We start from the raw sequence: 14,003 nt of genomic DNA, 5'->3' as shown, positions 1-14,003 counted from the left end.
GCCAGCTTACTCCTCTCGGTGCTCAAATGTCTCTTCTCGTTACCAAGACTTGGTAGTCCACCTTCTTCGCCTCGCAGGCATTCTCTTTTTTCCCTCCCTCTAAATCCTCGCAACCCCCCCTTTCCTCCGTCATCCTCTTCTCTCCATCCTCTCCTCCGGTCTGTTCTCGCTCTTGTCGGATGAGCCCGCGCAGACGCCGCCGAGCCTCCACCGACGCTCACTTTGACGGTAAAAAGGAAGTAGGACACTTGAATGGGGAGCTCTTTTCATCGCTTTTTAGCGGACTCTATAAACTCGGGACAAATTCCGCTTCCAAGGTAGGAAGGATGTCCTTTCAAAGAGATGACTTTTTCAGGGGCGCTTTGGAGAAAAAAAAGTGTGGTTTTGCCCCAGTTGGGCAGGGAGTGGTTTGCTCATATGACTTGAGAAATGTGTGGGAAAGATAGGAAACAGGCAATCCAGGCTTAGTTTTGCAGGAGTTCTGCTCTTGTCCTCACTTCGCCCTTCTCTACTTTTTTTCTTTTTTTAAACATACCATGAATACTTCTCCTCCAGTTAAGTATAAACAAGATTCGCTCACCGTCATCGCTGTTTACGTCCCCGCTCAGGCTACTAGTGGCTCTTGGATTAGCACAATCGGCACTGCCGGAGAGAATGAAGATGTTAGAGATTTACTGTTAACTGTTTCAGTGCCATTGACGATGATAGACGTCCATTCATGTGGGGTTCAAGCGTGCTCATTTAAATGGTGGGTAGAGGTCAAATCCTTTTGAACTGGAAGCCCACCAGTTCAAATAGATTGGACTTCCAATGCTGGTAGTGGCGGACAATGAGTTTATAACTGTTTTACAGAGAGTGAGGAAAAAGTACACTTGGGAGTAATTGAGTGAATGTAATTGTTTTTGTTTATGTTTTCACAGTTTTGTCCATTTTTGAAGCCACTTTTGTTTACGTGTGATATTTTTGGCATTATTCAATGTAGTTTTTATGAGTAGATGTCAAATCTATTTGAAGTGGGAGGGTTGGCAAATGGAGAGGATGTTTATCTGTGTCTTTGGCAGGCAATTAATTACTTCCAGATAGAGAGAGAGGAATTGGAGAAACACTCTTGAGTTAGTTTGGTTATTTTAATGGTTCTTGTTGAATTTTCTTTTGTTTTGCTTCATTCTATTTTTCATATTTTAGTTATTTTGCGATTCTCTGCCGTATTTTTTTTTAGTTTTCTCACTCAGTTAGTTGTTACTAGTGTCCAATCTGTTTTAACTGGGCTATAGAACAAATTGGACATATATCACCATCAATGGCAGACAATGATTTAAAAACAGAATGAAGCACGCTCTGATTTAACTGGCTGTTTGTCGTTTTCTTCAATTTTTCAATTTTTCGAGGGGTCATTCTTCATTTTTTTTTCATAACATTTGGACAGGTTGTCTATCACCATAAATGGACGTTAATGAGTTACTGTAAACACTTTTACAGTGAGAGGGACTGGCCAAAAAGCACGCTTGGGTGTATTTGCCTTTCGAGTATCCTCACCAGGGGAATTATGGGGATTATTCCCTTATTTGACAAGGCACGGCCAACTAAAAAGAGCTTTAGCTTGAGATGTTTGCGACTAAGACGCGTCCTCTTCCCCACAGCACCTTCATCCTCCACTTGTCCTTGATCGATAGGAGGCGCCATCAGTGTTACATACACATACACACCCGTGGATTCACACACACACACACACACACACACACACACACACACACACACAGCACGATTTATGTGCCCCATCTCGCTGGCTCGGACAAATGAGCTGTTTGTTACGTCCTAACCTTGGAACAACAAAGCGCGTCACAGGCTCCCTGTTGATCCCTCACTGTTTGATGCTTTTCTATTACTTGTTGGTCTTTACCAGTCAATTCATTCAGTTTTCTTCTTGGATTGTGAATTTCGAGCCCAGAGTTCTTTTTAGGGCAATCCCAGGTCAATTTCTGTTAGATTTTGCATCATTTCCTAGTTCCAAAATCAAATGGCTGCCTGCCATTGATGGCCATAGAAATCCAATTTGTTTTGAGTGGGAAGGATGGCAGCAAATGAATGAATGTTCAGTTGCTGCATCCTCCCACTTTTGCTAGTCAGAAACTCATTGAAATTCACAGGAGAATGATGAAAAAAGCTTGCTTTTCTGTTTATTAGTTGTACTGTAGGATATTGAAGAATGATTTCCTGATGCATGTATTGATCATCTCTGAATAGGCATACTGTGAAATCATCATCATGACCCTTGTATCGCAAGTGAGGTACCCGGATGTTCCCACGCCCTACTCAGAATGAACAAATTAGACACTTAAACCCTTGTTTAGGTGAGTTTAGTCAGCTTTTCATGACCTGTAATTACGGTTGAAGAGAAGGCTGAGGGATAATCGGGGGTCTTGGGTCATTTGCTAACAAAACAATCAGAGGTCAATTGAAAATGGCACACCTGTCTAATATTGACAAGGCATAATGTATGGTGAAAATTGAGTCTGGCAGTGATTGCAATGTGCTGTTTTCTGGAACCTATCAAAGAGCAACTGGTGAGAAAACTATGCAGAATATTTGATATACTTCATGAAAGTCATGGAAATCATTTTTAATCTACTCAAGTCCTTTAGATTGCGTATTGGTTGGCAAGATGAATGAGTGTGGCCTTAACTCTTAAATATATGAGTGGCTGGACAGGCCACTCATCCATAAGTATTAGTCAAAAAATGATCTTATCTTTACTCTGGGCCAGTGAGAGCATGCAAATTCCAGGAAGATTTTAACCTGATTAACCCTTCAATAGCAAAAGTTACACTATTAAATAAATAATTAAAATGTACACATATTTAAACAAAAACAACTTGAAAAACATGCCCTTTTGTTGAGAAAATGATCTTCCCATTGACCAATAAACAAATAATTTTGTTCCAAGTTTAACTAGTTAGTATTTAATATAATTTTTATGTATTACTTTTACAGAAATTTGGAGCTGAATAAAAACAGGGTCGTGATCGGCAATTGGCGTAGCGGCGTTTAGAATTGGCCAACAACCAACCCGTAGAAATCCCAAACATTTTTTAGATGAAAAAAAATAAAATAAAGACCTATTTGACGTCACGCTGAAATTCCATGCAATAAAGAGTTTGCTTCATTGAGAACATCCAAGTCACTTTACATGCAATCTTTCTTGGTAAGAAGGCCTTTCTTAAAACGGACTCAGTGGACACATTGTCCTTCAGCAGTTTGGCGTCACGCAGCAAAGCCGACTTACGTCAATGATATTGACACGGTGCCTATTAATAGTGCTTTTCATCTTTGCACTAGAGCTGCCCTCCGATATTTTGTTAAAAAAAAAAACAACTAAAATCCCATGCTGATAAAACACATCTCGGACCAAAGCAAAAGTCAATGCTCGATAATGGTAGCGCCACCTCGTTTTCATTGATCCGTCGACCCGTTGGCCACTAGCGCCGTCTTTCCGTTGCCTGTCATATCCTCTCTTCTGAGCCGGCATCCAAATGGATGGATAAATGACGGCGATTGCCTCGTCGTTCTTCCGGCCGTGATAATCGAGCATCACTGTGCATGTAATAAGTCCATTTTGAGAGGAGATCCCCTATACGGATCATCTATATGGTCCTTATAGCGATAATGGATTTCCAATCGCTAGATTGGACCTGCAGATTGTTTTTCACATGTCAACATGCTCGTTAGTGTACACGATTCATATACAGTACTGTGAAAACTAGAAATTGGGGACAATCACATCATTTTCAGAGGATCAGAAGGGGGTAAAAAGTTTTTAAAAATGTCTGTTTACATTTTTAATTACCATATTTTCCACACTATAAAGCACACTGGACTATAAAATGCACATTCAATCTTAAAATTTGCTTTCCAAGTCCATAAGTATAATGCAAAAAATTCTATATATCATGAATGTTTTTTTCATTTTTATATTTAAATTTACACCATTAAAACAAACCTTGCAGAAAAAAGAGGGGAAAAGTCAAGTAATCATAACCAGAATTGCTCAGCTCGTATCTATCCGAAACCTCTTCACAAATATTTGACATCTATACATTATACATCAATATTATAATGGAATGCCACATATTTTTGAAGTCATTAAAAAGCACTCAATAAACATTACATTTTACATTGTTGGAATCGAATTGAAACTGACAGCCATCTTGGCGTCATGCAAATCCAGCTGGGAGAACGCGGGGCTGGAAGCATAGGGAAGGAAGGGAGAGGAAGTGGAAAGAAAACGCTTGTTTGGCAGCTAACTCTATTTCTAACCGCTTTGCTAATTGAGTTGAGTCAGATTTATTGAGACAGTATGCCGATTTGGCATCTGGATACATTAAAGCAATAATATTGTCGTGAGTAAAGCGAAAGGCTGCTGTGCCTCACAATGTTTTGTTTGAATCAAAAACAAGCAACCACGTGAAATGTAAGGCAACAAGGCACATCGTTATAGCGTGAATGGGAATAAAAGCAGGATGACAAGAGTTCGTAGGTGACGCTATAACATTTGGAGGCGCGGTAAAGCACAGCTGCTCCCCTGGGATAGGTCTCTTATTGTCATAGTAACGAGGAGAGGGGTCACACGACTGTCCCTGGGTGACTGTCCATGACTCTGAGTCTGCATGTCCCTGCAGTTCTATTTTTATTATGGTTAAGTGTTTGACCTTCAGAAAATCACAAAACTGTTTGGATTTTGACAACATATGAAATCATAGGGTAGCACTGACAGTTTACAGTTGGGGTGTTAAATTCAATTTGGTTCGCCAGCCACATTAGAAAAAAAAGACAGTTTTGTGAGTACTGTATATACCTTTGGAAGGTATATTGGAAATAGTATATACAAGCAATATACGGATAACAACAACATATCAAAATATCTTACATGCTTTGGATTATTTTAGTAGAATAAAATAAGAAAAATCAAACACATTTTTATGTAAGTAACTTCTGTGAGAATGCACTGCTTTCCATTTGTACAGCAAATACCTCGTTTAAAAGGAGAGCAGTAAGAAGAGCTTGCGTGACTGTTTAGTGTCCAAGTGGAGAGTATGTGAGAGGCTCCAACTGTTTCTGACAGGTGGTTCCATTGTGTCCAAGGCCATATCTTCAAACTCACTGCTTCGTTGGTGAGGACACAACAAGAGAAGGTGAATGTCACTAAGACTGAAGAGTAACATTGAAATATCTTTCAAAAATTGTTTAAATTCTATCTACTTTCCTAATCGTCCATTAGACAGTCAACAGCATTCGATGTTTAATTCATTTTGACTGGGAAAGGGCAAATAGTTAACATTTCTTTCTAAAAAACAAATAGAGACAGACATTTCTTTTCAATCACTATTCTCTTTATTTTCAAATGTAACAACCCCTTCTTTTGGAATCAAAAGAAAGATCCTTTCATTAAAAGTTTTTAAGATCAAATGAGAAAATTGAGAAAATGAGGAATATTTAATTTTTTCTCATTTAGTTTAAAAAGCAAAAGGAAAAATTGTTAATATGGTCTAGTCTTTTAAAAAGATAACATTTCTGCAAATTATCTTTTGAGAATATTTTCTCAGTTTTCAATTGCAATTTCAGTTTTCCTACAATTCATATTTTTGGAAAATGCACATGATTTAGTTTCACTGGCCCCCCCAAATGCCTACAGTGGGCTAGATTTGCCCCCTCTGTGCTGCTGCTTTGACAATGGCGCAAGGGACATGTTTCCAGTGGTTGAAGACCACTTCTTCAACTCCAAGAAAAATAGAATGAAGAAAAAAAAAACCTCAAGCAAGAGTGCGCAGAATGGAACGATTGCTTCGCTCTAATTCCCCTGCGGAACCTTTTGTTCTTTGCGCAAGTGCACTTCATTGTTAATATAGATCTCCATGCCTCACTTGTAACATCACTTTAGAGCCTTTAAATGTAGTCACAAGGAAGAGGAGGTGGGGTTGGTTTGGTGGGGGGTGTAGTAGCTGGCTGTTGAGGAAGAAGAAAAATCGGGATCACTTTAAGGTCAAACGGAAGACGGGTAAATAAAAGGTCTGCTTATTTTATCTCTTTTACTAGAAATCTCTCAGTCAAAACAGATTGGACGTCTCGGGCCGTCAATAGCAGGTGATGAATTTAGTTATCTGGGTTAATAGTCCGTGTCAAATTGCCGTTTTTTTAGCTTATAAATACATTGAGGCCTATTAATTAAAAAAGCATTGGAGGAATACATAAGTATGGTAAAAGTAGTTCAAATAGGAATTAGTTCAGGGTTTAATCTGTCTATTGCCTGTTGTCTGATAGGATTGGCTCCAGCACCCCTATGACCTTAGTGAGGATATGCCATTAGATTTTTGGGCTCGGTTTTGGGGATTGGGACTCGTATTATTTACAGCGTGTTCTGGCAAGAAACAAATTGATTCATGGCAGCCGACTGCAGTGCTGTGCTAACATTAGACGGAGAACAGGGCAGAACCTGCCATAAATATTAAAGGTAAATTAAACTTATAAGGTCAAAATATCCACATCAAAGAGGAAAAGAGCCAAAAGCCATAAAGCAGTACTGGAAATGTTAGGTTACTGCTATAATGGATACGGCATGTATAAATAATGTCACATCGTAATGTGAATGGAATGGAGTCATTATAATCTCAATGTCTCTTAATTTATTCAAGTTTTTAAACCTTTATCAGTCAAGAGACTATTTTTGGTAATTAAAATAAAACAATATATGATGACCTGTCATCCTCCTACGCGGAGATCCCATTTTGGCTCATGTGTATTTGATAATTTATGTATTTATAAACAGAATGTATCCAAGAAGAAAACAAACTTTCATTGCCTCTACTTGTTATAAAAGAGCTAGCCAAGTAGTTTGACCTTTTAAAGTTGATACAATTTCAACCCTTGAAATGCAATATGATATTCTGGTCATTGTTTAAAGGGTAAAAAGTTGAAACACGCGTCATCTGAGACGTTGAGGGAAACTCTTTAGCGCTGCTTTAAACTCTTATGAAATGTCGTCCTTCTTCCCAATTAGAACCCCCGGTCTTGTGACATCGTTGCGTCATCACGGGTCGGTTCCACCGACACAATGGACCCCCTTCATGAGCATCCGCCAAGACGGAATTGATTGGCTCACCCCACTCTGTGACTTATTCATTTGTACGTCCACTCCTTAGTTCAGTAAATAACAACTTTGGTATTGGACACTGCCACTGCAAAGGCTCATGGCCATTTTTCTTTTTGACCGTTTACTTTAGAGATTCTTGAACAAATATTAAATGTTAAATTCTGCTTAGAATTGAAAGGATATTAGGACTAGTAAATGTTTCTATTCATTTTATCCTCAAGTCACATAATGAATGAATGAATCATTAACCAACAAATCATAAATTCCTTGGGGACCACGCAGTTTATATTAGAAGTGTTTTGGTAGTTCTTCATCCTTTGCATCACACGTGGACATTATTACATTAGTTTGTTGGTGGGATATTTGAAGCCCACCATATAGATATCTATATGAATACATATACGTATATATGTATATACATATATATGTATATGTATGTATGTATGTATATATGTATACATATATACATATATATGTGTGTGAATGTATATATGTATACATACATACATACACATATATATATGAATATGTATGTATGTGTATATATGTATACATATATAGGTATTTATATGTATGTATGTGTATATATGTATACATATATAGGTATTTATATGTATGTATATATGTATATATATGTATATATACATGTATATATATGCATATATACATATACATGTATATGTATGTATATATATGTATATATATATATGAAATGGTTATTTATAGAGGCTTACGAGTCACACATAAGATCTCCTCAGTGTTATGATCATGTCTTGCAGCTGTAGCTTAATCACCCTCCACGTTATGAGTCAGTGAGCAATAACGCTTTCCTGTTCCAAAAAAAAAAAAAAAAATGCCTTGTTCGCCATCTCATTTCCTGAAACCATAATCTCTCCAGGTACTTAAAATCACCAAGTGCTGATGTTGCATCAGCACTTTTTTTGCACTACAATGCCGGTCGGGCATTAAATATTTATCTCTATAAGAAATTTATCACCTTAAAAGTCACGTAGCACCGTGTGGGTGCAAAGCATTTGTTGGCCCACACAAAGACGCAACCGCTGCTTGGCGGGTTGGGAAAGGTTAAAAGGCGCGCTCAGTGAGAAGGGAAGAACGGGCGGGCGGCATGCTGTATCGTTTTGCTGAGGGTGGCTTGATTTACAGCTCCACTCAGCCACTCAAAAGCGAGAGAAAAGACGCACAGCGTCTGACTTTGACCATTTATTACGGTCATAACTTTTCTATAGTGTTGTCATTTCTTGATGGCTTTGCTTTTAAGATGAGTTATGTTGCTCTGAGTTGTTTGCTTTTTTCTTATTTCTAATGTGTGGTGTGGTCATCTTTCCACTCAGAGTATGCAGTTGCGGTAATAAAGGGCTTTAAATTGTATATTTAAATATTAAGATCATTGCATTTTACTGATTTTGATTAATCTTGCGAGGTTATTAAGTTGAATTGAATTCCTTTATTGTAATTATTCAAGTACAATGAGATTTCAAGCTTCACCATAATTGTGGTTATTTTTATTCTGTATAATAATCATCAGAATAGCAGTGATTGGCTGATTGACTGATTAATTTGAAATATGTCACAATACTGATTAAATGATCAGTATTAAATCTGCCATTGATGACAATACATGTCTAATGCATTTGGGTTGGTAGCCAGCAAAAGACCAATTGGCAAATTCTAACGTACAATGTGTTTTTTGGTTGTTTGTGCAGATGTTGGAGCCAAAGGTGGACGCACCCTCTTGCGAATCAGGTGGAGTCGCCGGTGATCGCGGTGGCGTCTGCCTCCACCTTCCACCACGGAGCTCAGAGGGTGACGAAAGCAGCATTTATCCATCCAGCCCCTCCGAAGCCCTGACCCTGAGCAGCCCTCACCCCTCGGAGCCCCTCAGCCCCCTTAACGAGCTCTACCTGCCCCTGGGTAGCCTGAGCAGGTCAGCGGATCGCCACAAGGTGCCCCCCACGCCTCCGCCCTCCGCCGAAGGCGAGGACTGGAAAAGCTCCGACGGGCACGAGATGGAGATGTGGAGAGAGGATTGTCGGGGGGAGGAGTATGAAGAAGACGAAGGCCTGAGCGGGAAGGGTGAATTGGAGTTGGAAGCGCAGCTGGCGGAGGTTCACCTCCATGCACTGGTGTCCAACACCGACGAAGACAACGCCTCGGAGCAGCTGGACACCAACGCGCCGCCTTCCTCTTCCTCGTCCTCCTTCGTCATCCCGGAACTGCGTTTGGACCGCTCTTTCAGCGCCGACGCCCTCTCCTCGCCCAATACGGACGAAGAAGAATACGAGGACGAGGACGAAGACGAGGAGGAGGACGAGGATGAGGAGGAGTCCGAGGAGGACGACAGCGACGACGCCTACCTCCAGCGCAGCGACAGCAAACGTCGCTCGATGGTGGAAGGCGCCACCTGCGAAAAGCACGGCGGCGGAGGCCTCAGTGTGCAGAACTCGCTGCGTCGGCGCACCCACAGTGAAGGCAGCCTGCTGCAGGACCCCCGTGCACCCTGCTTCACCTCCGACAACGCTATCAACTGTCTGGAGGCGGGCGGGGGGCGCCACCAAGGCGGCTGGACGCTGCCCTCCCCCAAGACCCTGAAGAAAGAGCTGACCAAGAATGGAGGATCCGTGCATCAGCTGTGCATGCTCTTCTCGGGGAGGAAGGTAAGAGCTTCTAGTTATCGGCCAGTCACCCCAGGGACGCTGTCACAAAAGATAGATTTCAAACGCAAACTGCCAGAAAAGTTTTCAACCCGGAGTATTTCGTCATGACCCGAAGCCGCGCCTCCTGAACCTGCTTTTACTATACTATATACATATCCTCTGTGTCAGGTCGTCAAACAATGAGCAGAGTGAGTGATGATGAGACCAATCAGACCAGACTTGCTAGGGAGAGTCAGCACCGGTCTTCGCGTGCAAACCGGAGAACAAACGCCAGAGCCTTGGGTCCCACACCCACATCGCCCAAGACCAAAGGAGCGAGACGCTCGTACTCCCGTGTCAAGTCACGTTGACGGTATTCTTCCACGTCAGGACCGTGCATTGGGAAGATCACCCGGCTTTAGAAGATCCTGGGAACACGCATTAGACTCCTCAAGGGGAAGACTTGCACTTTGGGTTTGAAATCTATCTTTTGTGACATCCGTCTTGGAACTTTACCCTTGACATTTTACACACTCAAGTATATTCATGATCTCATTCTAACTTTAGCTCGTGGGCTGCAGTAGACGTCCAATCTATTTTTCTAACTAATAGATTGGATGTCTATGAGTGATTAACTCTTTAAAAAAAAGTTTTGATTTAGTTTTAGAGGTCCGTAGGATAGGGTATCTCGCCTCCTGTTGATAGTGATAGACATCCAATCCCTTTGAATTGGGAGAGATGGGGACCCTCCCAGTTCAAATTGATTGTAGGACTACTTGTGACAATTTGAAGTAGAAGGATGATTGGACGCCACATGATTGGTTGTCTGTCATCTCAAATGTCGTCCTAGTCCAAATGGATTGGACGTTAAATAGTGATAAATCTATTTCAATTTACAGCAACCAACAATGTTTGTTTATCTATCATTGTCAATGGCAGAAAAAGCATTGAATTACGTAGTTAGGTCCAGTGTTTAGGTTTAAAGTATGTGTAATGTTAGATATCTACTTTTATTCAAGGAATAAAATTAGCAATTTGTAGTGAAAACTTACAACTTAAATATAAAATTAGGTTCCACTTTATTTGAATGCTTCTTATAAATGAATGCTTATGACATCTGTCATTAAGTACATTAATTTTTACTAGCATCTGTTTTAAGTTTTCATGTTCATGGAAAATATCATATCATGATTATATCTTTACGACTTTGAAGCATTCAAATAAAGCCTCACCTAAAATTGCTCCATAAGAATGTTTGCCATGGTACTTGGAGATTTACAGTATGTCGTTATTTTCGGTAGTATCCTTTTTGAATGTTTAAACATTCACTAACCTGACCCATACACGCATGTAAGTCATAAACAGTACATCCTTGTTGATGTAATGTACATCCTGATCTCTTTATATCTGTCGAACTGAGTATGACCTTTTGTTCAGCCTAATTTGGAGTCAAATTTTGGGCTTGCGAATGCAGACAAGGCTGTGAGACTACACACACACACACTCTCTCTCACACACACAAACACACACACACACACACACACCCTCACACACACACCCTCACACACACATGAACACACTCCTCCGCCTCCAATCTAAGAAATTCGTCATTGGTATAATCCGTTCCAGAGCAGTACGCAGCTCAAATGCAGGTCTAATTTGAACTTGGTTTGACCTTTAATATAAACCAAACCCTATTGAGCACAATCCACTCATAATTAGATATTGAATCTTTGGTTACTACCACAATGTTAAAAATGTTAAAGCCGGGACCATTTTTTCCTAACGAGTTGGTTTCATCAGCATCTGTGGATGCTGTGTATTTGCTCCAATTGGCTTGTGTGTATTCTGTAGAAAGATTGACATCAAGTGGTGAAAAGTCGCAAGTGCATATTAGGAAAGACTGAAGTATTGTGTGACTCATTTGACTCTAGAACACCACAAAACATAATGTCATGAATACATTTACTTATGTAATACTTTCTTGAATATATTCTAATCATTTAGCAATTAAAATTGCACCTTAAATCATAATCTGGGTTCACTTGTCTGTACATAAGTGCTTTTTATGAAAAATACTTGCCTTATGACGTTAGTTTTGATATTACAGAGATACCGAAATTGAAAAGTGACAGACAACAATTCTTTTTTGCTTTAACAATATTTTTTCCCAGTAAATCATCTTTGAAGTAAATACACTACTGCACCATAGTATTGTTTTGAATTATGTAGTCAAATTAAAGTTAACTTAACAAAAAATGTCAAAAGTTATGTGTACTTATCAAAGGTCTAAAGAAGGCATAGTTCACAAATATGGTCTTATGTATTCTTATGGAACCGTTATCAGTAAAACATATTTTATAAAATATCATTAGTCATCTCCAGTGGTTAGCACATCCGCCTCACAGTTCTGCGATCAAGAGTTCAATCCCCAGTGGGGATAAGCAGCAAACAAAATAAATGATTAAATGCATACAGAAACATTAATCCCACTCATAAGGGTGCTGGAGTCTCACCCATCTACCTATGCACAGATTTGAACTTGTGTCATTTAACGTCACCTGTTATGGATTTAAGTCAGTCAATGGAAGCCAATGAGTTAATTTGCCACTGTAAGACATGGACTCCCTTCAGTCTGCATTGTGCAAAGCAGTTTTCCTTGTTTTCTAACAGAGGGTAACATGATTAAAAATCGTGTTTTGTGAGTAGATGCCGTTGAGCTTTAGTGCGCATATTTTTCCAACGTTCACACTGGCATGCTTTGACTATATTATAATTTTGTAAATAGCTCATCACTCTGGGGAGGAGTCTCCAAAGCTTTTGGACTTGTCAAAGCTGCATCTGCTTTTGCTCCTGCCGCTGGGCTGTCAGCACATTCGGTAGCCTTAAATGGCATTCAGATTGTACATGTGCGATTGCGCACGCTTCCTCCCACAAGGCCTGACACGATTGGTCCTGGCCCCGTGAGGGCCAGCTGGACCACCTTGTTGGCGTCATGGGGCCGGCTCTTTCAAGAAGTGACTTTCCACTATTAAATGTCATCCGTAAGCTTCGCACACATCCATCCTGTGACAGATAGTAAGTGTGTATGTGTGTGTATATAATATTTGTGAGTATGCATGGCAACCCGCCGTTTGGTCATCCATGGTGCGGTGAGACAGCTTCATTTTGCCTTTTGGAAAAACAACTAGATGAACGATGCCGTATTTGTACGTATTGTATGTTTGTTTAATGTGGTAAAATAATTTTCTTTATCGCTGTTATTTTAATCGTAATATAAGGACGATTATTTAGGATGGCAATGTGACACTTCAAATTTAACACAAACAAAGTGATAAAATTGGAGTAAAGTGATAACAAGGCTGACCAACTATCTTTTGTAACATGTTTTTTGGACTATGTCGCACCTGAGTATAACTCGCACTAACTGAAGAATGTAAAATGAAAGGGAATAATTATATCTAATATAATAATACACTGAAGTGTATATTGAATTTTTGGGCAAACTGTTTCGTAATTGATCAGAAACCAAGAACAAGCATGATTCATTAAAGTAATCGTAGAACAGGGAACAGTAGGAACAATAATCGCAGGCAGGCCTAGCCAAACTGTAAAAAAAAAAAGTGCGACTTATAGTCCAAAAAATACGGTACTTTTTTCCCTATGTTTTTCTTTTGTAAAGGATCCTATGCCTTTTTTGTCTGAGTTGAAATTTGCCATCATTGTTTGTTTTAGTTTGCATGCATGAGTCCATTCATTAATTTTCAATACCGCTTATCCTTACAAGGGTTGCGGAGGGTGCTGGAGCCTATCCCAGCCAACAATGAGCACCAAGCTTGGGGACACCCTGAATTGGTGGCTTGCCAATCACAGGGTTCAAGAAAACATATTTGTGTGTATGTGCACTGTGACCACTGAGAGGCAGCACGTTTCAGACTAGTTCCTCTAATTTTGCACTAGAGGGAGAAGAAGAACTCTTATTATGGCCTTTTTTTTAGTCTATGGTTGATATAACTTGTTTTTGTCCATGCCTATAAGTTTATTATAATAATTTCTTCAAATTTTCTTTCAAAAGAAAAAGAAATATGGTGACATTCATGATCATATTGATTCTTTAGAAGGTCAATTGTTGTTATTTTTAGTTTTTGATTGAATGGCGTATTCAATTCTAAATTAATTCGGAAAATGTCTTGTAAAATTTTCTA

General features: G+C 39.7%; 1 protein-coding gene across 8 annotated transcripts in view; it reads left to right on the top strand.

Annotated features, from left to right (window-relative positions):
- Nucleotides 1-14,003, top strand: part of rgs3a (regulator of G protein signaling 3a) — a 75,132-nt gene that overhangs the window by 41,599 nt on the left and 19,530 nt on the right. For 6 of the 8 annotated variants that reach the window (XM_077737620.1, XM_077737622.1, XM_077737621.1 and 3 more), the window contains one exon: nucleotides 8,869-9,819. In XM_077737620.1, coding sequence (XP_077593746.1) covers nucleotides 8,869-9,819 — 951 coding nt within the window. Of the gene's footprint in view, nucleotides 1-154; nucleotides 318-8,868; nucleotides 9,820-9,987; nucleotides 10,838-14,003 lie in introns of those variants that run through there. The other 2 variants (XM_077737623.1, XM_077737625.1) reach the window with 2 other exon arrangements.

This window comes from Stigmatopora nigra, chromosome 17 (assembly GCF_051989575.1).
Source record: "Stigmatopora nigra isolate UIUO_SnigA chromosome 17, RoL_Snig_1.1, whole genome shotgun sequence".
Lineage (NCBI taxonomy): Eukaryota > Metazoa > Chordata > Actinopteri > Syngnathiformes > Syngnathidae > Stigmatopora > Stigmatopora nigra.
The sequence above is the reverse complement of the archived record's forward strand: the minus strand, read 5'-3'. Positions and strand labels throughout refer to the sequence as shown.